This window comes from Callionymus lyra, chromosome 15 (assembly GCF_982586985.1).
Source record: "Callionymus lyra chromosome 15, fCalLyr1.hap1.1, whole genome shotgun sequence".
Lineage (NCBI taxonomy): Eukaryota > Metazoa > Chordata > Actinopteri > Syngnathiformes > Callionymidae > Callionymus > Callionymus lyra.
In genome coordinates this window covers 5,879,654-5,892,208 of record NC_141832.1, presented here as the reverse complement: position 1 = coordinate 5,892,208, position 12,555 = coordinate 5,879,654, and the positions used below count along the sequence as shown (strand labels likewise).

The following is a 12,555-nucleotide window of genomic DNA, read 5'->3' as shown; positions in this document are numbered from 1 at the left end:
GCTCCACAATGGCATGTTTAAATACATTGGGAAAAACCCCTGTGGAAAGGGAGAGGTTCACCATATTGGTAACCCAGGCGCCAATTACATCAAATATTTTGATAAAAAGCCTACAAGGAAGGACGTCATCTGAGCAAGAGAAGGGTTTCATCTTGTTCACTAGTGATGAAATATCACCCAAAGATACAGCAGTGAAGGAGGACCAAGAGGAGGAGAGGGGCTCAGTGACAGTAGGGGTTCCAAACAAAGGGGCAGAGATTTTCTCTTTGATCAATTTAATTTTGTCAATGAAAAATCTCAACAATGCATTGCTGTCAGCTTCACAGAAGACAGGCGTGATATGAGGAGCAGGAGACACGAGAGAATTAATCGTGTCAAACAAAACTTTGGGGTTTTTCTTATTTGCTGCTACCAGTTTTCTGATGTAATCAGATCTAGCAGTTTCCACCATCTCATTGTCAGAAGACATCAGATCCCTGAGGTGAAGTCTGTGCACCTCAAGTATAGTGGACTTCCAGAGACGCTCAGTCTTTCGACAAAGTCTCTTCAGACTCAGGAGATCATCATTTGTCCAAGGGCACCGTTTTTTCTGAATTTTCAAGTTCGATTTAACAGGTGCCACTTGATCCAGTATTTCAACACAATGGTCAGTGAAACAGTGAATCAAACTGTCCACGTCTGGGCAGTCATCAAAGGAAAGACGGTCAAACATAGCAGAAAAACTGTCTGCAGTATCGGCTGAGATGAGCCTCTGAGACCTAACTTTCAAAGGCTTAGGTTCAGGGATGAAGTCCAGGTTAAACAAGACAAGAGAATGATCACTCAGATGGACATCATGTACAGATACATTAGAAATGTCCAGGCCAAGAGTAAAAACTAAGTCTCAAATGTGGCCTTTTTGATGAGTGGGTTCAGAAACATGTTGCTCAAAATTAAAGGCTTCTGTTGTTCTTGTCTCCAAGATTAAGAACAGATCCCATTTGAATAATGGAAGATAGGAAGTCACTGAAGTCTTTCAAGTACATCATTGATCATTTCAACATATTAATGCTCACTGTGACCATTTCAACATGCTAATGCTCACTGTGAACATTCCAACATGCTAATGCTAACTGTGATCATTCCACCATACTAATGCTAACTGTGATAATTCCAACATGCTAATGCTAACTGTGATCATTCCACCATACTAATGCTAACTGTGATAATTCCAACATGCTAATGCTAACTGTGATCATTCCACCATACTAATGCTAACTGTGATCATTCCAACATGCTAATGCTAACTGTGATCATTCCAACATGCTAATACTAACTGTGATCATTCCAACATGCTGATGCTAACTGTGATCATTCCACCATACTAATACTAACTGTGATCATTCCAACATGCTAATACTAACTGTGATCATTCCAACATGCTGATGCTAACTGTGATCATTCCACCATACTAATACTAACTGTGATCATTCCACCATACTAATACTAACTGTGATCATTCCACCATACTAATACTAACTGTGATCATTCCACCATACTAATACTAACTGTGATCATTCCACCATACTAATACTAACTGTGATCATTCCACCATACTAATACTAACTGTGATCATTCCAACATGCTGATGCTAACTGTGAGATTGTGCTACATCAATGTTCTTCAGAATTGTTATCTTGAATTTAATGCGATATAACTCGACATGTCTTTAAACGTATATGTCGCGATACAATCTTTTTTTTCTCATCGAAGCTAACGTTGTCCGAGGAACACGCGAGTCAAGAAGTTCTGGAAATTCCCAAACGCCGGCTTGAGATCTGGTGGTGGGAGGCGGCAGCGAGTCAGTCACTCGGAGAGAAATGCCGAAAATGACGCTGAAGAATTCGGGCGAGAACAAGGACGTGCTTTGTTACGAAGCTTCTGCTCGTGGACGATGACCCTCGTCGCTAAAAATGTTGCTGAGAGTCTGGGGTTCGAAGCCGGTGAACGGAGGAAGGTTTGCTTCACGTCGCGATGGTTTTTTCGCTGAACTGATACCAAACGATCACAGTTTCACCTCAAGATAAGTTTAGTGTTTGTTGAAAACATGTTTAGTTCGATAGCATCAGAACATATGAGCAGCCGCGTAGTTTCTCTGAAAGAAAAGATGCTCACAAGTATTTAGGAGTTTTTAAAAAAAGCCACTTTTACAATCATGAGTTTTTCTCAGAACATCGAATTAAGCATGAACGGGGAGGGGGAGTTGAGGGGGAGGGGGGGGTGACGGGGGGCGCGGAGTCCGGGGGGCGATGGGGGGGGGGGGCAAAGATGGCCGAATGAAAGAGTTTGTTGTCTGATAGAGGCAGAGAGGATGAAAGAGGAGAGGAGATGGTGAATTTGTCGGGGCAATAGCCCCCCCTCCTCCCTGCACCCCCCTCTCTGCCCCCCCCCCACCCCTGTCGCCCCCCACCCATCAACTTTTACCCTGCGGCCCCCCTACACTCACCCATGTGAGCCCGAGTTCAACTACAGGGCCCAACACTGACTCACAACCACACACCCAACCAGGCTCACACACATGCACACTAACACACACACACACACAACTTGGGCACAAACACGCTCACACACATGCAAACGGACACTAACACCAGAGACACACACACACATTCTTACAAACATATATTAACGCACTCTTTAAGAAAACTCAATCGTACAAACACACACACGAAAACTCACACGCGTCACTAAACACAACTTTCACATCGACTCTAGAGTACACTTCAAAAGTCGTCATAAACACACAACTCCCCCTCGACAAATGTACACACAGGCATAATATGTTTGTATATAGTTACCAAAGTGCACACACACAAGTGTGTAGGTACAAACAAAGTGCTCAAACATTAGTGTGTATATACTTACACAAGTGCACACACATGAGTTTGTATATACTTACACAAGTGCACACACATGAGTTTGTATATACTTACACAAGTACACACATGAGTTTGTATATACTTACACAAGTGCACACACATGAGTTTGTATATACTTAAACAAGTACACACACATGAGTTTTATATACTTACACAAGTACACACACATGAGTGTGTATATACTTACACAAGTGCACACACATGAGTGTGTATATACAAAAACAAGTGCACAAACAGGCATGTAAGTAAGTAAGTAAGTAAGTAAGTAATATTTATTTATATAGCGCTTTTCGAGACCAGTACATGCTTATGTGTGTACACTTGTGTGTTTGTATACACATATACACACACAAGTGTACACACATGAGGATATTTATACTCACAGCTAGATAAATACACACATATAGGTGTGTAGATAAAAACACAAATGCACAATGTTTAGTTTTTTTTTCTGTTGTGTTAATATTGTTGAGGTTTTGTGTAGTTGTGTTGAACCTGGAGCGAACACAAACTCCGTCTCTTCACCTGAACCTGTAACCGGACCCGGTGGAGCGACAGGTGAGAGTCACAGGTGAGAGTCACAGGTGAGAGCGACAGGTGAGAGTCACAGGTGAGAGCGACAGGTGAGAGTCGCAGGTGAGAGCGACAGGTGAGAGTCACAGGTGAGAGCGACAGGTGAGAGTCACAGGTGAGAACGAAAGGTGAGAGTCACGGCAGGAAAGCGACGCCGAGACGTGAGCGTCGGACGAACACGAATGCAGTGGAATCAGAATCAGCCGATGAGTAAAAAAATAAAGACGCAAACAAGTCTGAGGTTGGACAGGAAGTGCGGAGGCCGTGGACCGGGACGAGCGGGATCTGGTCGAGGACGGACCGGAGAACCTCTCACTCGTCACTTGATTAGCATGCTAATCACTAGCATGCTAACAGGCAGTTAACCGGACAAAGGGCCAGTGTTGAGCCGCGGCTGCGCCTCCTCAGACAATACACAATGGAGCCCCCGAATCACCCTGATACCCGACATGTCCCCGCGTGGCTTCTGCTGCTTCGCTGACACCATAATGGAACGCTGACAGCCTGCAGGCCCCGAGGTTACTGAACAACTTGTCCCTTCCTCCCAATTTCCTCTGTTTCATGTCTTTTGGCCCCGACAGGAATGTTTCGAACACGCCGAGGTCCGACATGTGGGCTCCGAGTGGGACGGGCGAGAGGGAATCGAATGGCTGACTAAGTACCGGGACAGAACAGCCGCGAGGGTCCATTCAGCCTCGGAGAGACACGTGAAGGTTCCATGAGAATCTGGAGATGAAGGGAACCAGAAAAGGTCAAGAGTCTTTTATCGTTTTAAGGAGATCAATCTTCTCTGAGGGGCCAGTTCATGGACAGACTTCAGACTTTTCTCTTCTTTTGCTGTGAAACTCATCACCCCTCAATCTTTCCCCAGCACCGTTTCCCCAGCCGGACCCGGCACTCCCGAGACGTTCGGGTCCCTCTTCAGAAGAAGTCATGGTCGCCGGGAGGAAGAACGAGTTTCCTTCAATGTGATCCTTAATCTGATCCCAACGTGATCGAACTTGTCATCTCCCGATTTGACTTCCGTGAAGTACCCGTCCTTAATCGGCCCCCGAGGGCCTCGGTATATTTTTGACACTTGTGTTCCTCCCACTGTGGGAACGTGAACCAACAGCGTCGCACGCGTGACGTGGACCGGTCGGCGGTCCCACCACAAGACGAGACCCGGATGCCTCGAATCCAATCGGTTCTGCAGCTCAACCTGTGTCTTGGTGTCAGGAGTTGAGATGAAGATAACGAGTTTGTAAACAAGCCAGGTCAGGCCGGCGTCAGAGGTCCAGGGTAGGTAGGTCACAGGTAGGTCCGCTCTCGGGATTGTGGTCCCGAACGAAAGCGTTCACTGGATCATCCCTTCGAAACCCGGTCAACTGAAGGGAGTCCATGTCTGGAGCGCCCAGGAAGGGTCGTGGTTCCTGCCTCCACCGAAAAAGACAACTGCAGAAACATCACGATCTTCAGCACGAGTACTTCACTCTCACGCCGGCCTTGACCGTGAAGATATAAAGTTGACATCTTTGTGGGATAAAAAAACGTCCCTGCTACGAAGACAACACCTGGAAGGTGATGTAGTCACCAGGATGGGTTCAATCCACGCGGGGGAGTTGATCAAGTTGAGTGGTTTCATACCACAACTCCTGGTCTCAACAACAGGTCCTCGAACAGTATCACGCCGAACATACTTCCATACTCCACCTTCAGGTCCTAACTGTCCCCAAATATGTATTCACTTGAAGATACCAACACTAAACCTTAAAGAGGCTCAGGTAATGCAGCGACTTTTAGGGGGAACCAGAAATGGCTTCTCATGTAAGTTCTTGCCTAAAGTTTACCCAAGATTGTGTGATTGAGTGAACGCCTCTGGTGGGTCAGGGTCAGGGAGCTAGGACGGAGCTAAGACCCTGGTCCTGGGATGTCGAGAAAACCCTCGTTTCCTGGAAGAATCAAACTGTTACCGAACAGATCGCGGATCAATTCTTCGATTCATCGTCGCTGTCGTGTGTGACAACTGGTGAAGCTTTGTTAGGATCTGAGCTTCAGAGATGGTGACGTTAGACAAGTTGGCCTCAGAGAACCTTTGGGAATTTTCCTCTACCCTGCCAGCAGTCAGCTGACGCCGAGGAGCTTCCCTGGGGGCCACGAGCTGCACCCGGAATATTGCACATGACGACCAACTCCAGCCGAGAGCAGTCGACGGTGGATTCAAACACTCGTTCGGAACCGACGTGTTCGGCCTTCAGTCACCTTCTGTCAGGTGCTCCAGACCAGGGTTGTCGTTTTCAAATCAAGTTGAAGTGGCTTCTGTTGAACGTTAGCATCTTAACTAACTTAGCTTCTGTTCCACAAACATTCAGTCCAGCTTCCTTTTCAGCTCCTGTTGCGTCCTCAGGTACCGATCGGTTTTACCTCCGTGGACGGTCTTTCTGCTGGGGCCTGAGAGGAGCAGGACCTGCTTCACCGGAGGCTCCACCATAAGACACATGACTATTTGTCGTGTTTCCTAACGTCCGAAACGAAGGACACCGGTGGAAGAACTTCATACACCACAGGCCGACGAGCTGTCATGTCAGACGTCACCTGCTCCAGAGTCCAACCAGTCTTTCACCATCTGAAGCTGAGAAAGGCTACAATCGTGTCACTTAAATATATGTTCATTTTTTTATTCTATACTGTTTCAGGGCTGTTAAGAAGACTTGTCCAGTCTTCAGGTCAGGTACTTGTCGACTCTCACCTGATGCTTCAATGCCAGAGAACTACAGAGTTAATGAGAAATACAGAACAAATGTTGCGACAAAACTGTCTTCATGTAGCTGGAGGCTAGTGATGCTGGCGGAGGGCTGCACTCTCTGAGTGTTTTTCTTGTGTTTAAGTTCAGTTGAGTTCCTCCAAAACCTCAGGTAAGAACCCGAGAATCGACTCACGATACCTTTGTGGAGCTACTAAATCTAAAGTTTGGTATCGTAAAGGCTTGTTTCCGTGGCGACGACAACGTAACTTTCCCCACTTTTAAACGTCGCTCTTCACAACCGACAACAACAACTTTTATTAGTTGGAGTCGTATTTTTGAAGCGTTCCGGAGAAACGTTGCACTCTCTGGTGTTCAGGGACAATCAAGTGACGCGTCATGTGATGATGCCCGGGGTCCTTGGCAGCATCTTGTTGTCTCTTGTGAGTCGCCGAACCCATCCCAGCACCCTCGGGGCCCAATATCCTCCTGACACCACCACACTTGTGCTCAAAACACGCAGATAAGAAAACATCATTTATTAGTATTGAAATATACTTTAAATGACTTGAATCTATGTGAAAATACCTCTGGCTCTGCCACAGTCACTCTTATGGTACTTCTCAGGGCAAATGAGCCCCCTAGTGTTGGAACACAGGAACTCATGCTCAGAGAGATGTAAGTAAGTCATTTGTCTTTATAGAGCGCTTTTCCAGACCAGGGTCACAAAGCGCTTAAACAATCAAAACAATATTCAAGTATATACTTTAATAAAACGAATAAAAGTGTCTTCAGATGTTTCTTGAAGGAGTCAGTAGATCATCAAACACAGATGTTTCTTGAAGGAGTCAGTAGATCATCAAACACAGATGTTTCTTGAAGGAGTCAGTAGATCATCAAACACAGATGTTTCTTGAAGGAGTCAGTAGATCATCAAACACAGATGTTTCTTGAAGGAGTCAGTAGATCATCAAACATAGATGTTTCTTGAAGGAGTCAGTAGATCATCAAACACAGATGTTTCTTGAAGGAGTCAGTAGATCATCAAACACAGATGTTTCTTGAAGGAGTCAGTAGATCATCAAACACAGATGTTTCTTGAAGGAGTCAGTAGATCATCAAACACAGAGATGGTTCCAAAGCTTAGGAGCAACAGTCTGGAAGGATGTCTCTCCTCTGGTCCGGAAGTTCAGGAACCATCAGTAGATTCTGATCCACAGACCTCAGAGCCCGAGCTGGGGTGTAAGTCTGGATCAGATCACTGATGGAAGGTCTGACCATGAATAGATCTGAAAGTAAGAACCAGAATTTTAAAGTTGATCCTGAAAGAAACTGGCAGCCAGTGAAGAGTTTTAAGGATCGTAGAAATGTGAGTTCTTCTACTAGAGCGGCTCAGAATTCAGTCGAGACAGATCCAGGTCAATATTTGCGAAAGAAAGACAATGAACGAAAATATCAGGCTTTTCGATGCATTCAAATTTTAATATTTTCAAACATTTGTCAATAGAAATCATGATGAGATCATTTTATTGCACTTTCCCACCAACGTAAATTGCACGTATATTCAAGTAAAACCCACATCGTGGCCTCCATCCCTTCTTCAGTCGTTCCTCAACAACAGTCGTGGCTGAGATCCAGTTGCGAACAAGGCAGAATCCAGCCTCAGCAAATCCCGAACCCTCGTGCATACTTTATTAACCTCCCCTTCAATGGTCGGATTTGATTTTAACGAAATCTCCTTCTTGAAAGACAAATGATGGGTTCGAGGGCGTCTCAGAGGAAGCTAGCAGTGGTCGGGTTGTAAAGGATGTTTTCTTTTACCTTTTGAAAGACAACAAAATGTCCATTGATAGTTTCCAGGCTCAGTCTTGGTACATTCAGCAGCAGTTTCCTGAAGTGTTAGCAGTTTGACTTGAGCCGTGCACGATGGAGCTCTAGAGATTGTCAAGGCTTTTTTTTTTAATTCGGTTTTTATGTCTAATTCTTTACAGCTCAGTGTCTCACAAGTATCTATAAAATAAGTTGCCCTTTTAATATTTTACTTCCTAAGTTGAGCCTCTAAGCATCCGACACATTGTCCTCCTACTTCGCAGCAGAACAAGGCAAAGGTTTGTGGTCGAGGATCAGGCCTAGGTCTAGATCTCCTGCTCGGCTTTATAGGTCACCGGGTCCAGAGGAATGGCCGACTGCAGGATGTCAAACTCCATCTGGTTGTTGTCCATGTCCAGGACACACATGACCTTGTGATTTTCCGAAGTCTCCTGAAACATGTTCTGAAAGTCCACTGAGACCGACGTGGTTCTCTGTTCCGTCTTCTCTGTTTCCACAAACTGAGACGAGTTGAAAATATCGTCGTCTTCCTCTCCGCAGCTCAGCGACACCTCGTTCTCGTAACAAAAGTTACTAAGTGACCGCGGTGCTGTGCTTTTCGTGGACCGCGTTGCCGGAGAGGCCGCGGACGCGTCCTGCTCAGCAGTCTGGTCCATCTCTTTGGCGCTGATGCTGGGCGTCGACGGCACTTCGTACGTCTTGTGGAAGCGACTGTAATCTACCTTGTAGCAGCTCTTATCCTCGTAGATCACGGACTCGAACCTGTGCCCCCAGAATATCTCCCTGGCGAGATAGGAGCTCCGGATCTGAGTGGTCATGGCCGTGGCCTCCACCATCCCCTCCAGGATCACCACGATTTCAAAGTCATCCGTCTCTAGATCTGCCTTGCTCAGCTCGTACAGCGGACTGTCTTTGTCGATCTCATGGACGATGACGAGCGGAGACACGAGGAAGAGTCGGTCCGTACCCTCGTCGTAGCCCACGTTCAGGTCCATCTGCTCCAGAGGGATGAACTCCCCCTCGGCGGTGACGTACGAGCGGATCAGCTGCGCTCGGACGTGAGCCTCCACGATGTGGCTGCGCCGCAGGTTGCCGACTCTCCACATGAGGCAGAGTTTACCATCTCTGAGCGAGACCACCGCGTTTTTGGAGAACACCAAAGTCTGGTTCCTCTTCTTTGGACGGGCCATCTTCGCCATGATTGTGCCAATCATGAAGGAATCGATGATGCAGCCCACGATGGACTGTACCACCACAGTGATCACGGACAGAGGACACTCCTCGGTCACGCACCTCCAGCCGTAACCAATCGTGGTCTGGGTCTCCATCGAGAACAGGAGCGCCCCCACGAATCCTTGCACGTGAAGAATGCAGGGCATGCGCTGTTGCCTTCTTTGTCCATGAGGTCCTGCCGATCCTTCGGCCTTCAGCATGTCTTCTTCAAAGTCTCCGTGTGCGAGAGAAACGCCATAAAAGATGATGCCAAACAAAAGCCAGGAAACGAGGAAGCTGGTGCAGAAGATCAGCATCAGGTATCTCCAGCGAGTGTCCACGCAGGTGGTGAAGATATCTGCGAGGTAGCGCTGCCTCTTCTCCTCCATGTTGGTGAACACCACGTTACATTGACCGTTTTTCTTCACGAACCGACTCCGCACCTGGGACGAGTTCCGCGTCAGAACCTTCCTGTCGTAGTCGTTCATCCCTCCTGGTCTCCTCACGCAACAAGAGGTGGAACCGGACCTTCTCCTGCTGTCGTCCTCCTCCGCCTGGCAGCTCAGGTGTAGAGGGAGGGTGGGAGAGGTGCGGCCGATGTCAAGCGATAGGTCGGAGATCTTCTGACGTTCCTCCTCCGGTAAGGTGTCGGACACGATGCTGTACCTGAAGAAGAGAAGAATCGAAGTCTGTTGAAAACCTCAGAGGATGGATGGATGGATGGATGGATGGATGGATGGATGGATGGATGGATGGATGGATGGATGGATGGATGGATGGATGGATGGATGGATGGATGGATGGATGGATGGATGGATGGATGGATGGATGGATGGATGGATGGATGGATGGATGGATGGATGGATGGATGGATGGATGGATGGATGGATGGAAGGATAGATGGATGGATGGATGGATGGATGGATGGATGGATGGATGGATGGATGGATGGATGGATGGATGGATGGATGGATGGAGGGATGATGGAGGGAAGGATGGATGGATGGATGTATGGATGATGGAGGGAAGGATGGATGGATGGATGGATGGATGGATGGATGGATGGATGGATGATGGATGGATGGATGGTGGAGGGAAGGATGGATGGAGGAAAGGATAGATGGATGGAGGGATGGATGATGGAGGGATGGATGGATGGATGGATGGATGGATGGATGGATGGATGGATGGATGGATGGATGGATGGATGGATGATGGATGGATGGATGGATGGTGGAGGGAAGGATGGATGGAGGAAAGGATAGATGGATGGAGGGATGGATGGATGGATGGATGGATGGATGGATGGATGGATGGATGGATGAATGGATGGATGGATGGATGGATGGATGATGGAGGGAAGGATGGATGGATGATGGAGGGAAGGATGGATGGATGGATGGATGGATGATGGAGGGAAGGATGGATGGATGGATGGATGGATGGATGATGGATGGATGGATGGATTGATGGATGGATGGATGGATGGATGGATGGATGGATGGATGGATGGATGGATGGATGGATGGATGGATGGATGGATGGATGGATGGATGGATGGATGGATGGATGGATGGATGGACACAAAGAGGTAGATATTGTTCAGTGAATCATTCAAAGTGGATCAAACTCTTGTGTCTCCTGTGGATTATCATGATGAAGGTGATCTGAGCTCAGGATTGGACTCATGTTATTGGATTAGTGTGAGTCAGACAGACGGACTATTGTCGTCGCTTCACTTCGGATGAAAACCAATTATGGATTTGATGGGGCGTCACGTTGCTGCTCGAACACAAGGAGTCGCAGTATCTCGACGGTCGAGCGTGTCGCGGGAAGTTTTCTTCGTTACGTAAAACTAGTCGTTAAATAATCTTTTCTTCACTTCTGGTGATTCTGATCATTTCAAAGTGTCTTTTTCTTTTTTTACTTCTTATGTCACGACCTTCACTTCGACCTCCACATGAAGTTCTCGACACTTAAATCCAACAAAACATTTTCATCGTCTCCTCGTACATTTGTTCAAGTCACATGTTCATAAACATCTACTTTATGCTTTTATTCATCGTCCACAAGAATGTTCTGGACGACGATGAGAACTAGGATGTATTTGTTCTGATGTCGTTCATCTCGTGACGTATTTCATGATATATTTCTAACGGATGTTAGATTCTCTGTCTGTCATCGTTTGAGTTTGACTCGTTATCTTTATTTCTTGTCTCTGCTGCCCTCTGCGGTCGTTACCTGCCACTACAACAACAGTGAACAAATAGATTGTTGAAAAATAGAGAGAAAATAATCGTTAATATAAAGAATTTAATCAATAAATATAAGTTACAGAAATTATATAATTTAAATAAATGTAATCAATAACATAAATGGGTGAGAAGATGAATCATAATGAAACTATTTGAATGGACTAAACATTCATTTTCCATTTTCTAAGGAATTTATCCCTTGTGGGGGTCGTGGGGAGAGTGGAGTCTATCCCAGTATCATAGGGCGAGAGGCAGGGGACACCCTGGACAGCACACCAGTCTGTCTCAGGACACACAAAGACAGACAACCATTCACACACACACTCATACCTACAGACAATTTCCCAAAGTTCTCAATCAAAGTTCTCTGTATGTGTTAGGGCTGAGGGAGGAAACCGGAGTGTCCGGAGTAAACCCACGCGACATGAACATACAAACCACACAGGAAGGTCACAAGTTGGCTCGGCCTGGAAGTGAACCAGCAACCTTCTTGCTGTGAGGCGACCACCGTGCACCCCTGGACTAAACATTTGTTTCCTAAACCTTTATTTTTTATCCAACAATGACGTTTGAATTCAAATGTTTTGATTATAAAACTTTAAGCCTTTTAATTTAAACGAATGAACACGAGTGTAAAGTATCTACAGGAAGTGATTCTCACCTGTTTGACCTTCGTGTTCCCATCGCTGAGTCACTGCCTCAGGTCACGGGTTCAACTCCAACGTGAACTGAAGGAAGGAGAACAAGTGGAGACTTCAGTGGAGGTTATTGATGATGATGATGATGATGATGAAGAAGAAGATGTGGATAAAGATGAAGAAGATGAAGATGAAGATGAAGATGAAGATAAAGATAAAGATGAAGAAGAAGAAGATGAAGATAAAGATAAAGATGAAGAAGAAGAAGAAGAAGATGAAGATGAAGATGAAGATGAAGATGAAGATGAAGATGAAGATGAAGATGAAGATGAAGAAGATGAAGATGAAGAAGATGAAGATGATGAAGAAGAAGAAGATGAAGATGAAGATGAAGATGAAGATGAAGA

At 46.1% G+C, this 12,555-nt stretch overlaps 1 protein-coding gene across 1 annotated transcript; it reads right to left on the bottom strand.

Annotated features, from left to right (window-relative positions):
• Nucleotides 1–7,768: 7,768 nt before the first annotated feature.
• On the bottom strand, nucleotides 7,769–12,230 carry kcnj4 (potassium inwardly rectifying channel subfamily J member 4). Its single transcript, XM_087809225.1, has 2 exons — nucleotides 12,172–12,230; nucleotides 7,769–9,921 (listed from the first exon to the last, which is right to left on the bottom strand). The coding sequence occupies exons 1-2, from the start codon at nucleotides 12,192–12,194 to the stop codon at nucleotides 8,349–8,351; spliced, it is 1,596 nt and encodes a 531-aa protein (XP_087665351.1). The 5' UTR covers nucleotides 12,195–12,230; the 3' UTR covers nucleotides 7,769–8,348.
• Nucleotides 12,231–12,555: the final 325 nt, after the last annotated feature.

What these genes read in the sequence shown, in the direction of transcription:
- kcnj4 (XM_087809225.1), bottom strand. Translation starts at nt 12,194, where the DNA reads ATGGGAACACGAAGGTCAAACAG. An exon ending in GGAACACGAAGGTCAAACAG is followed by an intron (nt 9,922 to 12,171) that starts GTGAGAATCACT and finishes TCTCTTCTTCAG; the next exon opens with GTACAGCATCGTGTCCGACA.